The 22,513-nt window shown below is 45.7% G+C and overlaps 1 protein-coding gene across 7 annotated transcripts in view; it reads left to right on the forward strand.

Annotated features, from left to right (window-relative positions):
• Positions 1–22,513, forward strand: part of CCDC157 (coiled-coil domain containing 157) — a 197,441-nt gene that overhangs the window by 158,100 nt on the left and 16,828 nt on the right. For 2 of the 7 annotated variants that reach the window (XR_010171259.1, XR_010171257.1), the window contains exons 10-12: positions 3,007–3,101; positions 14,002–16,042; positions 20,858–20,896. Coding sequence is in view for 2 of the 7 variants with exons in the window: in XM_063913383.1 (XP_063769453.1) it covers positions 3,007–3,101; positions 14,002–14,199; positions 20,858–20,885 (321 nt within the window). In the remaining 5 variants the exon portion in view is untranslated. Of the gene's footprint in view, positions 1–3,006; positions 3,102–14,001; positions 16,043–20,857; positions 21,019–22,513 lie in introns of those variants that run through there. The other 5 variants (XM_063913383.1, XM_063913382.1, XR_010171256.1 and 2 more) reach the window with 4 other exon arrangements.

The raw sequence follows: 22,513 nt of genomic DNA on the forward strand, positions 1-22,513 counted from the left end.
ACATCTGCCTACGATATAGGCAAAGGAGGGGGAATGCACCTGACTCAAGCGCAGTGGAGAATGATTTCAACGTTGTCAAGGTTCTGCAGCCCTTTGAACTTGCCACACGTGAAGTCAGTTCGGACACTGCCAGCCTGAGTCAGGTCATTCCCCTCATCAGGCTTTTGTAGAAGCAGCTGGAGAGATTGAAGGCGGAGCTAAAATGGAGCGATTCCGCTAGGCATGTGGGACTTGTGGATGGAGCCCTTAATTCGCTTAACCAGGATTCACGGGTGGTCAATCTGTTGAAATCAGAACACTACGTTTTGGCCACCGTGCTCGATCCTAGGTTTAAACCCTACGTTGTATCTCTCTTTCCGGCAGACACAAGTCTGCAGATGTTCAAAGACCTGCTAGTGAGACACTTGTCAAGTCAAGCGGAACGTGACCCGCCAACAGCTCCTTCTTCATTTTCTCCCGCCACTGGAGCTGCCAGGAAAAGGATCAGATTTCAAAAACCACCCGCTGGCGGTGATGCAGGGCAGTCAGGAGCGAAAACTGACATCTGGTCCGGACTGAAGGACCTGCCAATGATTACTGACATGTCGTCTACTGTCACTGCATATGATTCTGTCACCATTGAAAAAATGGTGGAGGATTATATAAGTGACAGCATCCAAGTAGGCACGTCAGACAGTCCGTACGTATACTGGCAGGAAAAAGAGGCAATTTGGAGGCCCTTGCACAAACTGGCTTTATTTTACCTAAGTTGCCCCCCCTCCAGTGTGTACTCCGAAAGAGTGTTTAGTGCAGCCGGTCACCTTGTCAGCGATCGGCATACGAGGTTACTTCCACAAAATGTGGAGAAGATGATGTTCATCAAAATTAATTATAATCAATTCCTCCATGGAGACATTTACCAGCATTTGCCTCCAGAAAGTACACAGGGACCTGTGATGGTGGATTCCAGTGAGGATGAATTAATACTCTGTGAGGAGGGGGATGTACACAGTGAAAGGGGTGAGGAATCGGAGGATGAGGATGAGGTCGACATCTTGCCTCTGTAGAGCCAGTTTGTGCAAGGAGAGATTGATTGCCTCTTTTTGGTGGGGGCCCAAACCAACCAGTCATTTCAGCCACAGTCGTGTGGCAGACCCTGTCGCTGAAATGATGGGTTTGTTAAAGTGTGCATGTCCTGTTTATACAACATAAGGGTGGGTGGGAGGGCCCAAGGACAATTCCATCTTGCACCTCTTTTTTTTTTTTTTTTTTTTATCTTTGCATCATGTGATGTTTGGGGCCAATTTTTTTAAGTGCCATCCTGTCTGACACTGCAGTGCCACTCCTAGATGGGCCAGGTGTTTGTGCCGGCCACTTGGGTCGCTTAGCTTAGTCATCCAGTGACCTCGGTGCAAATTTTAGGACAAAAAATAATATTGTGAGGTGTTCAGAATAGACTGGAAATGAGTGGAAATTATGGTTATTGAGGTTAATAATACTATGGGATCAAAATGACCCCCAAATTCTATGATTTAAGCTGTTTTTGAGGGGGTTTTGAAAAAAAACACCCGATTCCAAAACACACCCGAATCCGACAAAAAATTTTCAGGGAGGTTTTGCCAAAACGCGTCCGAATCCAAAACACGGCCGCGGAACCGAATCCAAAACCAAAACACAAAACCCGAAAAATTTCCGGTGCACATCACTAATTAAAATACAATTTTTCAGTTGACTAGCAAAAAGTGTTTTTGTCACAAATAAAAGTTGCACGACCTAGTCTAATGACTCTGGGCCTGATTCAGAGATGTACACAGATGCCTTCACAGCTGCGATTTAGGGCCTTATTCAGATTTGAATGCAATGCCGGTTTTCATGCAACTGAGCGATTATCGTCAGACTGCGCATGTGCCCCATCGCACTGCACACATGCCAAGGTAATTTTACGATGCCGCATGCAGTGAGAATTTCAGTTTCAGAAATGATTGACAGAAAGGGACTGTTTGGGGGAGGTAACGGGTAGTGCCATGTGTCATGCCCACTTTCAGGGCTTGTATCTGCATTTAGCTGCGATCATGCACCAGAGAAACATGGCACCAGCTTTGCTACTGCAGTGGCCAGTCTGTGTGACCATAGACTCACTCGGGAGTTGATGTTCCTCGTTCCTACGTCGGTGCTGTGTATGTGTGCGCAGTTGCTGAGGATGTTGCAGTGCCTCCGGTGGACATCTATATTCTTCTCTAGGCATCTCTTTCATTTGCGATAATCAGCAGTTCTGTAGCCTGAAAAACCACAGCTGCGCAGGCATGTGCGTACAAACCTGGCCTCTAGTATACAGCGGCTGTGCCAAATATGCAAATGTCACTTCCTCCAGGATTTGTATTAAGATGCCGACTGGAAATGCAACCATTGGATGCCCATTGGTCAATAATTGATAAAGGGTTCTAAATAATCAGAATCAGTGGCAGATTTTACCTAAAGGACTGCAGCGCTACCCCTTCGCCCCCCTCCCCAGTAAAATCCACCACTTCACGGAGCTCAGCTGAGCCAGTTGCAATCTGTGTGACTGCACTGGCTAAGTAGCTTCACTTTCACTATCAGTGACTTCCTATTGGAAGTCCTACCTGCCAGTCACCTGCAGGACAGGCAGTCCCATTGGCAGGTGTTTCTTTCCTCCGGGACTGCCAGACCGGGCTGCGATAAGCAAAGCGCTGGCTTCCTGTAGGCTTCCTGTAGGAAGCCACTCCCTGGCTGGTCGTCAGCCCAATCCAGCAATGGACTGCAGCCGATGCGCTTGTGTACATGCGTCAGGATCAGGTGTCTTTCAGTTCCAGAGAACAGGTGTCAGGATCCAGGAGTCTCTTCTCCTCACCGGCAGCCCCCCCACCTAAAAAAGGTAGGAGCCGCCGCCGATCAGAATGCAATATTTGTATAACATTTCCATTAGACTGCAGGAGGGACAAATGGCAGTGTTTTAGTACAGCGAATTTATATGGACTGGCTTTATCCGTCTTCTCTTTGTATCACCAGATAATTCCCCAGACTCAGCTCTGGACTCAATCACCAACTAGAGAGTCATTGTCTCCGGAACCACAAGTTACTAATAGCAGGAGCAGTGGCACAAAGTAAGTGTTCTGTCGCAATCCTCACCTATGGAAGGTTCCACACGTATTCTTTATTCTTCTTATCATAAATATTGTTACTGCATACTTGTTTTTAGCAATAAAGTAACACACCCATTTATCCACAGTCTGAACATTGTCTTGTCTATCACAGTAATAGCAATGTTTTCTCTATCGTCCTAGTGGATGCTGGGGTTCCTGAAAGGACCATGGGGAATAGCGGCTCCGCAGGAGACAGGGCACAAAAAGTAAAGCTTTAGGATCAGGTGGTGTGCACTGGCTCCTCCCCCTATGACCCTCCTCCAAGCCCCAGTTAGATTTTTGTGCCCGGCCGAGAAGGGTGCAATCTAGGTGGCTCTCCTAAAGAGCTGCTTAGAAAAGTTTAGCTTAGGTTTTTTATTTTACAGTGAGTCCTGCTGGCAACAGGATCACTGCAACGAGGGACTTAGGGGAGAAGAAGTGAACTCACCTGCGTGCAGGATGGATTGGCTTCTTTGGCTACTGGACATTAGCTCCAGAGGGACGATCACAGGTACAGCCTGGATGGTCACCGGAGCCTCGCCGCCGGCCCCCTTGCAGATGCTGAAACAAGAAGAAGGTCCAGAATCGGCGGCATGAAGACTCCTCAGTCTTCTTAAGGTAGCGCACAGCACTGCAGCTGTGCGCCATTTCCTCTCAGCACACTTCACACGGCAGTCACTGAGGGTGCAGGGCGCTGGGAGGGGGGCGCCCTGGGAGGCAATGAAAACCTATTTTTGCCTAAAAATACCTCACATATAGCCTCCGGGGGCTATATGGAGATATTTAACCCCTGCCAGAATCCGTTAAGAGCGGGAGAAGAGGCCGCCGAAAAAGGGGCGGGGCCTATCTCCTCAGCACACAGCGCCATTTTCCCTCACAGAAAGGCTGGAGGGAAGGCTCCCAGGCTCTCCCCTGCACTGCACTACAGAAACAGGGTTAAAACAGAGAGGGGGGGCACTAATTTGGCGTTAGAAATATATAAAAAAGATGCTATAAGGGAAAACACTTATATAAGGTTGTCCCTATATAATTATAGCGTTTTTGGTGTGTGCTGGCAAACTCTCCCTCTGTCTCTCCAAAGGGCTAGTGGGTCCTGTCCTCTATCAGAGCATTCCCTGTGTGTGTGCTGTGTGTCGGTACGTGTGTGTCGACATGTATGAGGACGATGTTGGTGAGGAGGCGGAGAAATTGCCTGTAATGGTGATGTCACTCTCTAGGGAGTCGACACCGGAATGGATGGCTTATTTAGGGAATTACGTGATAATGTCAACACGCGGCAAGGTCGGTTGACGACATGAGACGGCCGACAAACAATTAGTACCGGTCCAGACGTCTCAAAAACACCGTCAGGGGTTTTAAAACGCCCGTTTACTTTAGGTCGGTCGACACAGACACAGACAGGGACACTGAATCCAGTGTCGACGGTGAATAAACAAACGTATTCCTTATTAGGGCCACACGTTAAGGGCAATGAAGGAGGTGTTACATATTTCTGATACTACAAGTACCACAAAAGAGGGTATTATGTGGGATGTGAAAAAACTACCGTAGTTTTTCCTGAATCAGATAAATTAAATGAAGTGTGTGATGATGCGTGGGTTCCCCCCGATAGAAAATATGGGCGGTATACCCTTTCCCGCCAGAAGTTAGGGCGCGTTGGGAAACACCCCTTAGGGTGGATAAGGCGCTCACACGCTTATCAGAACAAGTGGCGGTACCGTCTATAGATAGGGCCGTCCTCAAGGAGCCAGCTGACAGGAGGCTGGAAAATATCATAAAAAGTATATACACACATACTGGTGTTATACTGCGACCAGCGATCGCCTCAGCCTGGATGTGCAGAGCTGGGGTGGCTTGGTCGGATTCCCTGACTAAAAATATTGATACCCTTGACAGGGACAGTATTTTATTGACTATAGAGCATTTAAAGGATGCATTTCTATATATGCGAGATGCACAGAGGGATATTTGCACTCTGGCATCAAGAGTAAGTGCGATGTCCATATCTGCCAGAAGATGTTTATGGACACGACAGTGGTCAGGTGATGCAGATTCCAAACGGCACAAAGGTGTATTGCCGTATAAAGGAAGAGGAGTTATTTGGGGTCGGTCCATCGGACCTGGTGGCCACGGCAACTGCTGGAAAATCCACCGTTTTTACCCTAAGTCACATCTCTGCAGAAAAAGACACCGTCTTTTCAGCTTCAGTCCTTTCGTCCCTATAAGAGTCATATCTGCCCAGGGATAGAGGAAAGGGAAGAAGACTGCAGCAGGCAGCCCATTCCCAGGAACAGAAGCGTTCCACCGCTTCTGACAAGCTCTCAGCAGGACGCTGAGACCGTACAGGACCCCTGGATCCTACAAGTAGTATCCCAGGGGTACAGATTGGAACGTCGAGACGTTTCCCCTGCGCAGGCTCCTGAAGTCTGCTTTACCAAGGTCTCCCTCCGACAAGGAGGCAGCATGGGAAACAATTCACGAGCTGTATTCCCAGCAGGTGATAATTAAATTACCCCTCCTACAACAAGAAAAGGGGTATTATTCCACACTATATTGTGGTACTGAAGCCAGAAGGCTAGGTGAGACCTATTCTAAATCTAAAAAAATGTGAACACTTACAAAGGTTCAAATCAAGATGGAGTCACTCAGAGCAGTGATAACGAACCGGGAAGAAGGGGACTATATGGTGTCCCGAGACATCAGGGATGCTTACCTCCATGTCCCAAATTTGCCCTTATCACTAAGGGTACCTCAGGTTCGTGGTACAGAACTGTCACTATCAGTTTCAGACGCTGCCGTTTGGATTGTCCACGGCACCCCGGGTCTTTACCAAGGTAATGGCCGAAATGATGGTTCTTCTTCGAAGAAAAGGCGTCTTAATTATCCCCTACTTGGACGATCTCCTGATAAGGGCAAAGTCCAGGGAACAGTTGGATGTCGGAGTAGCACTATCTCGGATACTGTTACAACAGCAGGGGTGGATTCTAAATATTCCAAATTCGCAGCTGATCCCGACAACAAGTCTCCTGTGCTTAGGGATGATTCTGGACACAGTCCAGAAAAAGGTGTTTCTCCCGGAAGAGAAAGCCAGGGAGTTATCCGAGCTAGTCAGGAACCTCCTAAAATCAGTGCATCATTGCACAAGGGCCATGGTAAAAAAATGGTGACTTCCTTCGAAGCAATTCCAGTCGGCAGATTTCATGCAAGAACTTTTCAGTGGGATCTGCTGGACAAATGGTCCGGATCGCATCTTCAGATGCATCAGCGGATAACCCTATATCCAAGGACAAGGGTGTCTCTCCTGTGGTGGTTACAGAGTGCTCATCTTCTAGAGGGCCGCAGATTCGGCATTCAGTTTTGGATGTTGGTGACCACGGAGGCCAGCCCGAGAGGCTGGGGAGCAGTCACACAAGGAAAAAATTTCCAGGGAGTGTGATCAAGTCTGGAGACTTTTCTCCACATAAATATAGCTAAGGGTAAATTTATAATGCTCTACGCTTAGCAAGACCTCTGCTTCAAGGTCAGCCGGTATTGATCCAGTGGGATAAAACATCACGGCAGTCGCCCACGTAAATAGACAGGGCGGCACAAGAAGCAGGAGGGCAGTGGCAAAAACTGCAAGGACTTTTCGCTGGGCGGAAAATCATGTGATAGCACTGTCAGCAGTGTTTCATTCCGGGAATGGAAACTGGGAAGCAGACTTCCTCAGTAGGCACGACCTCCACCCGGCAGAGTGGGAACTTCATGGGGAAGTTTTCCACATGATTGTAAACCGTTGGGAATTACCAAAGGTGGACATGATGGCGTCCCGTCTGAACAAAAAACGGGACAGGTATTGCGCCAGGTTAAGAGACCCTCAGGCAATAGCTGTGGACGTTCTGGTAACACCGTGGGTGTACCAGTCGGTGTATGTGTTCCATCCTCTGCTTTTCATACCTAAGGTACTGAGAATTATAAGACGTAGAGGAGTAAGAACTATACTCATGGCTCCGGATTGGCCAAGAAGGACTTGGTACCCGGAACTTCAAGAGATGCTCACAGAGGACTTATGGCCTCTGCCGCTAAGAAGGGACTTGTTTCAGCAAGTACCATGTCTGTTCCAAGACTTACCGCAGCTGCGTTTGACGGCATGGCGGTGGAACGCCGGATCCTAAGGGAAAAGGCATTCAGGAAGAGGTCATTCCTACCCTGGTCAAAGCCAGAAAGGAGGTGACCGCACAACATTATCACCACATGTGGCGAAAATATGTTGCGTGGTGTGAGGCCAGGAAGGCCCCACGAAGAAATTTCAACTCGGTCGATTCCTGCATTTCCTGCAAACAGGGGTGTCTATGGGCCTCAAATTGGGGTCCATTAAGGTTCAAATTTCGGCCCTGTCGATTTTTCTTCCAGAAAGAATTGGCTTCAGTTCCTGAAGTCCAGAAGTTTGTCAAGGGAGTATTGCATATACAACCCCCTTTTGTGCCTCCAGTGGCACTGTGGGATCTCAACGTAGTTCTGGGATTCCTCAAAACACATTGGTTTAAAACCAGTCAAATCTGTGGATTTGAAGCATCTCACATGAAAAGTGAACATGCTCTTGGACCTGGCCTGGACCAGGCGAGTGTAAAATTGGTGGTTTTTTTTCTCAAAAAAGCCCATATCTGTTTGTCCATTCGGACAGGGCAGAGCTGCGGACTCGTCCCCAGTTCTCTCCCTAAGGTGGTGTCAGTGTTTCACCTGAACCAGCTTATTGTGGTGTCTTGCGCCTACTAGGGACTTGGAGGACTCCAAGTTGCTAGATGTGGTCAGGGCCCTGAAAATATAGGTTCCAGGACGGCTGGAGTCAGGAAAACTGACTTGCTGTTATCCTGTATGCACCCAACAAACTGGGTGCTCTTGCTTCTAAGCAGACTTTTGCTAGTTGGATGTGTAATACAATTCAGCTTGCACATTCTGTGGCAGGCCTGCCACAGCCAAAATATGTAAATGCCCATTCCACAAGGAAGGTGGGCTCATCTTGGGCGGCTGCCCGAGGGGTCTCGGCTTTACAACTTTGCCGAGCGGCTATTTAGTCAGGGGCAAACACGTTTGTAAAATCCTACAAATTTGATAACCTGGCTAAGGAGGACCTAGAGTTCTCTCATTCGGTGCTGCAGAGTCATCCGCACTCTCCCGCCCGTTTGGGAGCTTTGGTATAATCCCCATGGTCCTTTCAGGAACCCCAGCATCCACTAGGACGATAGAGAAAATAAGAATTTACTTACCGATAATTCTATTTCTCGGAGTCCGTAGTGGATGCTGGGCGCCCATCCCAAGTGCGGATTATCTGCAATACTTGTACATAGTTACAAAAATCGGGTTATTATTGTTGTGAGCCATCTTTCAGAGGCTCCGCTGTTATCATACTGTTAACTGGGTTCAGATCACAGGTTGTACAGTGTGATTGGTGTGGCTGGTATGAGTCTTACCCGGGATTCATAAATCCTTCCTTATTGTGTACGCTCGTCCGGGCACAGTATCCTAACTGAGGCTTGGAGGAGGGTCATAGGGGGAGGAGCCAGTGCACACCACCTGATCCTAAAGCTTTACTTTTTGTGCCCTGTCTCCTGCGGAGCCGCTATTCCCCATGGTCCTTTCAGGAACCCCAGCATCCACTACGGACTCCGAGAAATAGAATTATCGGTAAGTAAATTCTTATTATTACATACTAGCTCTTCTACCCAGAGCCGGCCCTAACCAATATGATGCCCTAGGCAAGATTTTGGCTGGTGCCCCTTAGCACCACCGCTGGTTCCGCCTCTGACCTTGCACCTCTTTCCCAGCACCATCACCCCTCACCCATAGCAGTCCTTATTTTGGGGTTTGTACCCCCTATATTTTAAATAGGAACAGTACGCACATTCGGCGCACAACCCAAAAAGGAGTGTGTTTTTGCTGGCAAGGGGCATGGCCACACAACAGTAACCCCAATTCCAATTACGCCACACAGTACTGCAACTTTATTCACATTTGATCATGCAATAGTGTCCATAATTTATATTACATCCCACAGTAGTATCACTTTACCTTATACACGTTACTCCTCACAGTAGAGCCCATTATTCACATTACATCACACTGAATTGCTTCTTATTCACATTACACCACACCCTATCGCTCTTTATTCACATTAGACGACACAGTAGTGCCCTTTCTATATGCAACACCACATAGTAGAGCACCTTATACACATAATGCCACACATTAGTAATGCATTTATACATATAATTCCACACAGTAATGCCCTTTACACATATGAGATACATTATTAATGTTCTTATAAACATAATGCCCTTACACATTATGACAACCTTTATTAATGCACTTTTACACATAATGTCCCTTACACATATGCCACACATTATTAATGCCCTTATACACATAATGACATGCATAGTGCCCCCTACACATTTGCTGCATATTATTAGTGCCCCTATACACATAATGACACACATATAGTAGTACCGTTACATATATGCCACACATTATTAATGCCCTTATACACATAATGACACACATAGTGCCCCTTACACATATGTTGCACATTATTAATGCATTTTTACATGACACACATAATGCTCCTTACACATATTCCAATCACTACTGCACAACCAACCCACTCACATGCACACATCACTCACTCTGCCACTATCACTGTGACCTCTGCCTCTGCTTGGAAACAGATGTGTCCTCATAAATCTTGCCTCAATGCTAACATCGGGCACCTTTTTTTTATGAAAATGCATCTTATTTGCATTGGTATGTGGCTAGGATGCACAGGCAGCTTCTGCTGATTAAAATGATATGCAGCATGCCTATATACTGTGTGAGACTGTGGCTGTATCTGCATATGAAATGCTACACACAGAATATAGGCATGCTGCATATCATTTTAATCAGCAGGAGCTGTTGGTGCCCCTAGGCATATCAAATGCCCTAGGCAATTGCCTAGTTTGCCTATGCCTATGTCCGGCTCTGCTTCTACCCGTTCTTCGCACAGGAGTGTCTAGTTTTCAAGGTTGTAAATATAAATGAGTGTCAAAAATTTGGTAGCTCTATAGAGCTGTACATTTGAGATGTCTTAATGTAAGTAAATATTAATCCATGGTTCTTGGTGTTACCCGGGAGCACCCGTAGCAGATACGGTAAAAAGTGACAAGACTATTTTTGTAGTTTATTAAATTCTATATACTGGAGGTGCAATCCAAATTTTGATCTGATTGTCCGTTTGGGCGTTATCGTTCACGTAATGCAAGCCACTCATCGGTAATGACGTCATTATGTCAGCCCCCTTTTCATCCCCTTAGGGGAGGTTTATTAAAATTCTAATTACGTAGTTTTCCTATTTCCCACCTGAAGAATGCATATGTTAAGTATTAGCTTCCTAACATATCGGGAAATAAGAGAGTCAGTGAATGAGGGCTTTCGTCATCCCAGAGGGGAAGTCGGAAGACCACTTGTACTACTTCCAGTAAGCAATTGACTGTCCAACAGTCCTTTGCGAGGAAAATGAAATATCACAGCAGTCATCCTGCTGCAAAGCGGATAACTCAGGCCTTGGCAGCCTGGATGGTGAGAAACGTGTTTCCGGTATCCACCGTTAATTCATAGGGAACTAGAGACTTGATTGAGGTACTGTGTCCCCGGTACCAAATACCATCTAGGTTCCATTTTTCTAGGCAGGCGATACCGAAAATGTACACAGACGTCAGAAAAAGAGTCACCAGTGTCCTAAAAAATGCAGTTGTACCCAATGTCCACTTGACCACGGACATGTGGACAAGTGGAGCAGGGCAGACTCAGGACTATATGACTGTGACAGCCCACTGGGTAGATGTATTGCCTTCTGCAGCAAGAACAGCAGCGGCGGCACCAGTAGCAGCATCTCGCAAACGCCAACTCGTTCCTAGGCAGGCTACGCTTTGTATCACCGCTTTCCATAAGAGGCACACAGCTGACAACCTCTTACGGAAACTGAGGAACATCATCGCAGATTGGCTTACCCCAATTGGACTCTCCTGGGGATTTGTGACATCCGACAACGCCACCAATATTGTGCGTGCATTACACGTGGGCAAATTCCAGCACGTCCCATGTTTTGCACATACATTGAATTTGGTGGTGCAGAATTATTTAAAAAACGACAGGGGCGTGCAAGAGATGCTGTCGGTGGCCCGAAGAATTGCGGGCCACTTTCGGCATTCAGCCACCGCGTGCCGAAGACTGGAGCACCAGCAAACAGTCCTGAACCTGCCCTGCCATCATCTGAAGCAAGAGGTGGTAACGAGGTGGAATTCAACCCTCTATATGCTTCAGAGGATGGAGGAGCAGCAAAAGGCCATTCAAGCCTATACATCTGCCTACGATATAGGCAAAGGAGGGGGAATGCACTTGACTCAAATGCAGTGGAGAATGATTTCAACGTTGTGCAAGGTTCTGCAACCCTTTGAACTTGCCACACGTGAAGTCAGTTCAGACACTGCCAGCCTGAGTCAGGTCATTCCCCTCATCAGGCTTTTGCAGAAGAAGCTGGAGACATTGAAGGAGGAGCTAAAACAGAGCGATTCCGCTAGGCATGTGGGACTTGTGGATGGAGCCCTTAATTCGCTTAACCAGGATTCACGGGTGGTCAATCTGTTGAAATCAGAGCACTACATTTTGGCCACCGTGCTCGATCCTAGATTTAAAACCTACGTTGTATTTCTCTTTCCGGCAGACACAAGTCTGCAGAGGTTCAAAGACCTGCTGGTGAGAAAATTGTCAAGTCAAGCGGAACGTGACCCGTCAACAGCTCCTCCTTCACATTCTCCCGCAACTGGGGCTGCGCGGAAAAGGCTAAGAATTCCGAGCCCACCCGCTGGCGGTGATGCAGGGCAGTCTGGAGCGAGTGCTGACATCTGGTCCGGACTGAAGGACCTGCCAACGATTACTGACATGTCGTCTACTGTCACTGCATATGATTCTGTCACCATTGAAAGAATGGTGGAGGATTATATGAGGCACATCAGACAGTCCGTATGTATACTGGCAGGAAAAAGAGGCAATTTGGAGGCCCTTGCACAAACTGGCTTTATTTTACCTAAGTTGCCCCCCCTCCAGTGTGTACTCCGAAAGAGTGTTTAGTGCAGCCGCTCACCTTGTCAGCGATCGGCGTACGAGGTTACTTCCACAAAATGTGGAGAAGATGATGTTCATCAAAATGAATTATAATCAATTCCTCCGGGGAGACATTCACCAGCAATTGCCTCCAGAAAGTACACAGGGACCTGAGATGGTGGATTCCAGTGGGGACGAATTAATAATCTGTGAGGAGGGGGATGTACACAGTGAAAGGGGTGAGGAATCGGACGATGAGGAGGAGATGGACATCTTGCCTCTGTAGAGCCAGTTTGTGCAAGGAGAGATTGATTGCTTCTTTTTTGGTGGGGGCCCAAACCAACCAGTCATTTCAGTCACAGTTGTGTGGCAGACCCTGTCGCTGAAATGATGGGTTTGTTAAAGTGTGCATGTCCTGTTTATACAACATAAGGGTGGGTTGGAGGGCCCAAGGACAATTCCATCTTGCACCTATTTTTTCTTTCATTTTTCTTTGCATCATGTGCTGTTTGGGGACTATTTTTTTGAAGTGCCATCCTGCCTGGCACTGCAGTGCCACTCCTAGATGGGCCAGGTGTTTGTGTCGGCCACTTGTGTCGCTTAGCTTAGCCATCCAGCGACCTTGGTGCACCTCTTTTTTTCTTTGCATCATGTGCTGTTTGGGGACTATTTTTTAAATCTGCCATCCTGCCTGACACTGCAGTGCCACTCCTAGATGGGCCAGGTGTTTGTGTCGGCCACTTGGGTCGCTTAGCTTAGCCATCCAGCGACCTTGGTGCACCTCTTTTTTTATTTGCATCATGTGCTGTTTGGGGACTATTTTTGAAATCTGCCATCCGGTCTGACACTGCAGTGCCACTCCTAGATGGGCCAGGTGTTTGTGTCGGCCACTTGGGTCACTTAGCTTAGTCACACAGCTACCTCATTGCGCCTCTTTTTTTCTTTGCATCATGTGCTGTTTGGGGACTATTTTTTTGAAGTGCCATCCTGCCTGACACTGCAGTGCCACTCCTAGATGGGCCAGGTGTTTGTGTCGGCCACTTGGGTCGCTTAGCTTAGCTATCCAGTGACCTTGGTGCACCTCTTTTTTTCTTTGCATCATGTGCTGTTTGGGGACTATTTTTTAAATCTGCCATCCTGTCTGACACTGCAGTGCCACTCCTAGATGGGCCAGGTGTTTGTGTCGGCCACTTGGGTCGCTTAGCTTAGTCACACAGCTACCTCATTGCGCCTCTTTTTTTCTTTGCATCATGTGCTGTTTGGGGACTATTTTTTTGAAGTGCCATCCTGTCTGACACTGCAGTGCCACTCCTAGATGGGCCAGGTGTTTGTGTCGGCCACTTGGGTCGCTTAGCTTAGTCATCCAGCGAACTCGGTGCAAATTTTAGGACTAAAAATAATATTGTGAGGTGTGAGGTGTTCAGAATAGACTGAAAATGAGTGGAAATTATGGTTATTGAGGTTAATAATACTATCGGATCAAAATGACTCCCAAATTCTATGATTTAAGCTGTTTTTGAGGTTTTTTTGTAAAAAAAACACCCGAATCCAAAACACACCCGAATCCGACAAAAAATTTTCAGGGAGGTTTTGCCAAAACGCGTCCGAATCCAAAACACGGCCGCGGAACCGAATCCAAAACCAAAACCCGAAAAATTTCCGGTGCACATCACTAGTATTTATAGATTGGTTTTATTTTTGCTAGTAAAGGAACATTTTGTGCTACTGTACTTCTTTTTCACTTATATTCTTTTTTGTTATTTAGGCTTCCGATTTCAAAACTAACTTCAGTGCCACTCTCCAGGGACACAATAAAAGCCCAAGCTACCGCAGACCCAGAAAGAAAAGGCTCACACCAGTCTATTAAGCTCTTAAATTTCCCACCTCCGAATTCGCCCATAGCTGCTTACGCACGTGTCAAGCAAGTAAAGGGAAGAAACCGAACACCCAGCTTGGATCGCAAGTAACTAGCATACAATCACATGAAAGGGATTATGTCATCATAATAATAATAGCTTCCTCACTCCTGAGACTGTTGCTGGTTAAAGTTACAGCTGCAATAAAGTGCAAGTAACCTAGTGACATACATGTGGCTTGTTTCAGTCGGTATCTCAGTAAATTCAGAGACTAATGAGGGCCAGTCCTTGTTTTTGATGTGTTTTGGCAGAGGCAAGAAATACCTTTTTGTATTTGTCTGAGATTCCGCCTATCAGGACTTATTAGACTATTATTAGACTTTTCCTGCCGGCTTCTGTGATCCACAGCTCTGTCTGAAGAAGCAGCAGTTGATCACTCTGCGTGAACATGGGCTATATAAGTAACCCTCAGGCTACTCAGGATAGCCAGTAGAGGCCAGTAAATCTGGCCAGCACTCCCGCAAAGCGGAGGTAACACGTTTCCCGTCACCTCCCCCCATGTGCAATACACAAAACATTGCAGATGTATGTAAACCATTAGTTTCCGTACATCTCTGAATCAGGCTCTATCTAAGGGGTCTATTCATGAAGCATTGGAAAGTGAGGTAGAAGCGAGCCAGTGGTGAAGTTACACATGGCAACCAATCAGCATTGAAGTAACATTTAGAATTTGCATACTATAAAATTATACAGAGCACCTGATTGGTTGCCATGGGCAACTTCTCCACTGGCTCACTTCTGCACACCTTTCACTGCTTCATGACTATACCCCTAAGATGCTAATAACGCCATAAACACTACATAACATAAATTATCATTTGTTAGATGAAGAACAGGGCCCTCTCTACTCTCTTATTTATTTATTAACAGTTTCTTATATAGCGCAGCAAGTTCCATTACACTTCACAATTGGAAACAACGGTGATAGAACAAAACTGGTAATAATAGACCGTCATAGAGGTAGGAAGGCCATGTCTTATGCCTGCATCTCCTTCAACTGTACATTGACCATGATGCTTTTAGTTGAGTTCTGGTGTCCACTATGCTCCAACTCTTTGCACTACAATTCCCAAGATCCTTTAAGACGTTTACCGGGAGAACGCAATGTCACTTCTGGCACCAGTTCTGGTGTTCATGGCATTCTGATTCCTAGTACTATAATTCCCACGATTCCTTGGGACGAAAATCAGTATATCGTGATGTCACTTCTGGTACGTCACTTCCGGTGGATGTGGGGACACATTACAGGAAGGAAGGTTTATTCCGTATAGAACTACAGAATGGTTTATGTGGAAACTACATCTCCCATGATGCTTTTGCCCGATGAAATCGGGATTGCTTATGTACTGTATTTTGGAGATGTTCTCTATGAATTTGTGCCTCTTTTATTTATTTTAAATGATGAATGCATTCTTTAGATTCATTTGTTATTTGATTTTTGTGGAGTTCGAATTGTTATGTCTAATTTATGATGTCATTTCCTGCACTCTTCCTATTGGCTACTTGTATCATAAATACTAGGGCTCCCCACAGTACAGACACATCTTGACAAAGGTCTGCCGAGACCAAAACATGTTGATGATTTCTGTACTGTGAGCAGCCTTGAGGAAACACGTGTTAACTTAGCTCTACTGGACTTTTTTTTTTAAAGGACAGCTTTTTTATCTGCAGTTTGTTTTTGTTTTTAAAGTATTTTAATTCCTTTTTGTGTATGGTGAAATTTTTTTTTGCATGCTATGGTAACATTAAAAAAATCTGTTTGATTTTCATACACATGGGAAATACTTTTTTTATCGCCTGTTATTCTGAGAGACAATTTGGAACCATTTCTGATGGGAGAACACACTCAATAAAAGATACCTTGATAGGAGTCAACTTTGCACAATCCATGTGAGTTGGGGTGCGCACCTCGTTAATTCATTGGAAATCCCACAAAAAGATACCTTTTATATGTTTTTTTAATCCAAATCGAGTGTGTTTGTTACGCAAAAGTCTCATCTTTATACTTACTGTTTCACCTTTTGAAAGTGGAATATATTGGGCAGTACGGATGGTGTAATGGTTAGCATTTCTGCCTCAAAACACTGAGGTCATTGGTTCGATTCCCACCATGGCCCTAACTGTGTGGAGTTTGTATATTCTCCCCGTACTTGCGTGGGTTTCCTCCGGGCTCTCCGGTTTCCTCCCACAATCCAAAAATATAGGTTAATTGTCTCCCAAGAAAATTAACCCTAGCGTGAATGTGACTGTGTGTATATGAGATAGGGAATATAGATTGTAAGCTCCACTGGGGCAGGGACTGATGTGAATGGCCAAAATATTCTATGTAAAGCGCTGCGGAATATGAGTGCGCTATATAAATAACTGGTAATAAATAATAAAATAATATTCACATAAGATGACCTGTTGCCTGTAAAATAAATCTTGATGTGTGCATATTTACCTGAACTTTTATGAGTGTCGTACGCTCCCTTTCTTGGATCAGCTGTAGTGTTTCTTGCTTCAATTTTTGGGTTAAGATTGGTGTACACATTTGCTTCTTTCTGTTTCCCTCCCTGCATGTTCTAAATACAAGTTACAGTAATACTGCACATGAATATTACAATTAAAACAAGATTTATTTCAGTGTTTACAAAATAATTTACAGCTCAATGATATCTTTAAATAAATGTTTTAATAATATTTTATAAAGAAGGCAAAAGCTTCATGTAACAATATGATATGTAAGAGAAAGTAAACTAGACATTTGAAAAGCAAATATATTAAAATTATTATTTTACCACAACCCAACATTTGAGGTGATCTCTCTGGGGTTGTCATTTTGTAATCAGTTAAAACATAGAGCAGAGGACAAGCCCAGGGAAATACTGCTGGCACATGGAGCAGAGGACACCCCAGGTAAATACTGCTGGTACATGGAGCAGAGGACATCCCAGGGAAATACTGCTGGCAAGTGGAGCAGAGGGCACCCCAGGGAAATACTGCTGGCACATGGAGCAGAGGGCACCCCAGGTAAATACTGCTGGTACATGGAGCAGAGGACATCCCAGGGAAATACTGCTGGCACATGGAGCAGAGGACACCCCAGGTAAATACTGCTGGTACATGGAGCAGAGGACATCCCAGGGAAATACTGCTGGCAAGTGGAGCAGAGGGCACCCCAGGGAAATACTGCTGGCACATGGAGCAGAGGGCACCCCAGGTAAATACTGCTGGTACATGGAGCAGAGGACATCCCAGGGAAATACTGCTGGCACATGGAGCAGAGGACATCCCAGGGAAATAATGCTGGCACGTGGAGCAGAGGGCACCCCAGGGAAATACTGCTGGCACATGGAGCAGAGGGCACCCCAGGTAAATACTGCTGGTACATGGAGCAGAGGACATCCCAGGGAAATACTGCTGGCAAGTGGAGCAGAGGGCACCCCAGGGAAATACTGCTGGCACATGGAGCAGAGGGCACCCCAGGTAAATACTGCTGGTACATGGAGCAGAGGACATCCCAGGGAAATACTGCTGGCACATGGAGCAGAGGACATCCCAGGGAAATACTGCTGACACATGGAGCAGAGGACAATCCCAGATAAATACTGCTGACACTTGGAGCAGAGGACAATCCCAGGGAAATACTGCTGGTACATGGAGCAGAGGACATCCCAGGGAAATACTGCTGGTACATGGAGCAGAGGACAATCCCAGATAAATACTGCTGACACATGGAGCAGAGGACAATCCCAGGGAAATGCTGCTGGCACATGGAGCAGAGGATAATCCCAGATAAATACTGCTGGCACATGGAGCAGAGGACAATCCCAGGGAAATACTGCTGACACATGGAGCAGAGGACAATCCCAGGGAAATACTGCTGACACATGGAGCAGAGGACAATCCCAGATAAATACTGCTGGCACATGGAGCAGAGGACAATCCCAGGGAAATACTGCTGGCACATGGAGCAGAGGACAATCCCAGGGAAATACTGCTGGTACATGGAGCAGAGGACATCCCAGGGAAATACTGCTGGTACATGGAGCAGAGGACAATCCCAGATAAATACTGCTGGCACATGGAGCAGAGGACATCCCAGGGAAATACTGCTGACACATGGAGCAGAGGACAATCCCAGGGAAATGCTGCTGGCACATGGAGCAGAGTACAATCCCAGGGAAATACTGCTGGCACATGGAGCAGAGGACAATCCCAGATAAATACTGCTGGCACATGGAGCAGAGGACAATCCCAGGGAAATACTGCTGGGACATGGAGCAGAGGACAATCCCAGATAAATACTGCTGGCACATGGAGCAGAGGACAATCCCAGGGAAATAGTGCTGGCACATGGAGCAGAGGACAATCCCAGATAAATACTGCTGGCACATGGAGCAGAGGACAATCCCAGGGAAATACTGCTGGCACATGGAGCAGAGGGCACCCTAGGGAAATACTGCTGGCACATGGAGCAGAGGACAATCCCATATAAATACTGCTGGCACATGGAGCAGAGGACAATCCCAGGGAAATACTGCTGACACATGGAGCAGAGGACAATCCCAGGGAAATACTGCTGGCACATGGAGCAGAGGACAATCCCAGATAAATACTGCTGGCACATGGAGCAGAGGACAATCCCAGGGAAATACTGCTGGCACATGGAGCAGAGGACAATCCCAGGGAAATACTGCTGGCACATGGAGCAGAGGACAATCCCAGATAAATACTGCTGGCACATGGAGCAGAGGACAATCCCAGGGAAATACTGCTGGCACATGGAGCAGAGCGCACCCTAGGGAAATACTGCTGGCACATGGAGCAGAGAACAATCCCATATAAATACTGCTGGCACATGGAGCAGAGGACAATCCCAGATAAATACTGCTGGCACATGGAGCAGAGGACAATCCCAGGGAAATACTGCTGGTACATGGAGCAGAGGACAATCCCAGATAAATACTGCTGGCACATGGAGCAGAGGACAATCCCAGGGAAATACTGCTGGCACATGAAGCAGAGGACAATCCCAGGGAAATACTGCTGGCACATGGAGCAGAGGACAATCCCAGATAAATACTGCTGGCACATGGAGCAGAGGACAATCCCAGGGAAATACTGCTGGCACATGGAGCAGAGGGCACCCTAGGGAAATACTGCTGGCACATGGGCCAGAGGACAATCCCAGATAAATACTGCTGGTACATGGAGCAGAGGACAATCCCAGATAAATACTGCTGGCACATGGAGCAGAGGACAATCCCAGGAAAATACTGCTGGCACATGGAGCAGAGGACAATCCCAGGGAAATACTGCTGGCACATGGAGCAGAGTACAATCCCAGATAAATACTGCTGGTACATGGAGCAGAGGACAATCCCAGATAAATACTGCTGGTACATGGAGCAGAGGACATCCCAGGGAAATACTGCTGACACATGGAGCAGAGGAAAATCCCAGGGAAATACTGCTGGCACATGGAGCAGAGGACAATCCCAGATAAATACTGCTGGTACATGGAGCAGAGGACAATCCCAGATAAATACTGCTGGCACATGGAGCAGAGGACAATCCCAGATAAATACTGCTGGCACATGGAGCAGAGGGCATCCCAGGGAAATACTGCTGACACATGGAGCAGAGGACAATTCCAGGGAAATACTGCTGACACATGGAACAGAGGACAATTCCAGGGAACTACTGCTGGCACATGGAGTATGGGACATCCCATGGAAATATTGCTGGCACATGGAGCAGAGGACATCCCATGGGAATATTGCTGGCACGTGGAGCAGAGGATATCCCATGGAAATAAGGTTGACATGAGAATATGATGACATGCTGTCACTTACCTGGTCATGGCATCTTTAACGTCTTCCTCCGGGTTCTGCAGTCATATTAGCTGCAGTCTCGTAGGTGGATACAAGTGACTCAGCTGCGTTCTGGTAAATATTTTCACCCTGATAACCCCCCCAACGCACACACCCTAACCCTATCCATCCTGGCAGTGCCTAACCGTAACTGTTGACATGGTGCCTGTCAACATATTGAATGATGTCAACATTGTGTAGACATGGTTACTGTTGACCATCTGACCGGATTCCAATGAAAATTGATAGCCGTGACAGACACTAGGTTGACAATAGGTTGAACTCGATGGACAAATTGTCTTTTTTCAACCTCAAAAACTATGTTACTATGTTACACTGGGAAATTGGAGCAGGTGACATCCCAATACTTAACATTCTGTAAACATCACGATAGATAACCATGGTGAATCTTTCCACTCTGCTAATGTATAATAAGGAACATTATCAATCACATTTCCACATTGGATCCAGTCCTACACCTCAGTTCTGTTGTATTATAAACTGCAGCATTTCCAAAAATGTCTAGCTACAATGTATTTATTTTTATTTTTTTACACCAAAGTTCTAGTAAAGGTGAGATTGATATATGCTTCTAAAAGATTCTGGTTAGCCTGATTGGCACCATATTGGTATAAATGTAGTGCAGCACAACTTTTTTTTTGCAGAATAAAAGGACTTTTATTATTATTATTATTATTATTATTATTATTATTATTATTATTATTATTATTTATCACCGGATTAAAATAAATTAAATAATGTATTAATTGTAATACAAAGCTTGTCATTTATATGATAATATGCACCTGTGGATCATACTTGCCTACTTTAGTTATCTTCTCTCTAGGAGAAACCCAGAGAGGAGACGCTGCTGACAGCTTTGGAGGTGGGTAAAGTGCAGTTGGCCTCATTTGAACCCCACCCACTCCCTATGGACCTGAGATTCCCCAGATTACCTCCACATCCTGCCCACACTTAACTGCGAGATCCGCCCACTCTTCCAGGACAGTAAGCATGAATGCTGTGGATAGCAATACATGTAACATAATAATGTGGTACACTCACGCCTTGAAAATACTTTTTTGTAACATAAATGCAATATACAAAAAAAAAAAAGCATAGTATCAATCAGGTATTTGTAGACACACCTCATAGTAATCCATTTTATGTACCATTGGCAGAAATTTAATTCATCCCACCCCCATTGAGTGGTGGGTATTGAAAACTCTGCACTTCAAGCGTGAAAAGTATTCTAACAAAATTAGATGGTTTAATTGACATAAAATATATTTAACATTAAGCACATTACCACGAATGGAGAGTCTAATACATATATATATATATATTTATATATATATTTTTTTTTTGGGGGGGGGGAGGGGGCATTATTACAGCTTTATTGTTTTTACATCTGGACATATCTGCTCTAACCTCACATCAGATGTAAGACAATGGGTCTATTTATCATTAAATATTTTCCAAAAACACCTGTTTTGGGGCATACCCTCAAATATTAAGTATTACCCCAAAGTACTATGGAGGGAATGCAGCAAGTATCTCTGATATCTGCTGTGGTCCCTTCACTTCCAACAGCAGCTGGAGCACCCATAGGTGTCTACGGGTGATGCATAGCTCTCAGATTTGCCATGCTCTGGAATACAAAGCTTTCCTAAGTTTGACCCCTGCTACAGCTAACGCCATTTGAAGATGGCTTTATCTGCTGTAGCCCATGGGCTACAATTCACAAAGTTTAGCCAGAGAGGGTTTCTGAGGTCAGCAGAAAGGGCATGCAAACGAGTAACAATAGAGGAGTTAAGATGCACCTGATACAGGTGTATAGTTATAATTCCAGCACTATTATCACATACAAGATTTTGGCCCATAGTATCACACCCAGGTCACAGTAGAAATGTGATTATTGATAAATGGGCCACAATATGCTATTGTAAAATGTGTATATGATTTTTTTGTTGCTTCCCTCTGCGTCTCTGAGTGTGGTTCTTTATTTTTTGTTACTTCTTTCCTCTGTATCTCCACGCTTTCTCCATGATATGTCAGAAGAATAGGGTTCTTAGAGAAAAAAAAAAAAAAACTAGCAATATCTTAAAATGTGACTCAGCTTGGAGTTTATGAAAATGGGTGAGAAGAAATGGATTTGTTGAAGGGGTGTACAAAGGGGTAAATTTACTAAGGTGAGAGTCCTATTTAAGATGGGATATTGCCCATAGCAACCAATCAGATTGCAGGTTTTATCTTCTAGAAGGTGCTAGATAAATGAGAAGTAGAATCTGATTGGTTGCTATTGGCAACATCCCATCTTAAAAAGAGCTCCCATCTTAGTAAATTTACCCCAAAGAGTCTTAGCCAGGTTTGCAGGATTTCTGCCTGACTTAACCCCAGCTACGTCCCTGGATATGCACTGTCTGCCGCCTGCCCTAATCTTGGCTGCGACCCTGGAGATACACTGTCTGCCCCAATCTTGGCAACATCCATGGAGATGCAT

The sequence above is a fragment of the Pseudophryne corroboree genome, chromosome 1, assembly GCF_028390025.1.
Source record: "Pseudophryne corroboree isolate aPseCor3 chromosome 1, aPseCor3.hap2, whole genome shotgun sequence".
In the NCBI taxonomy this organism is placed as follows: Eukaryota; Metazoa; Chordata; class Amphibia; order Anura; family Myobatrachidae; genus Pseudophryne; species Pseudophryne corroboree.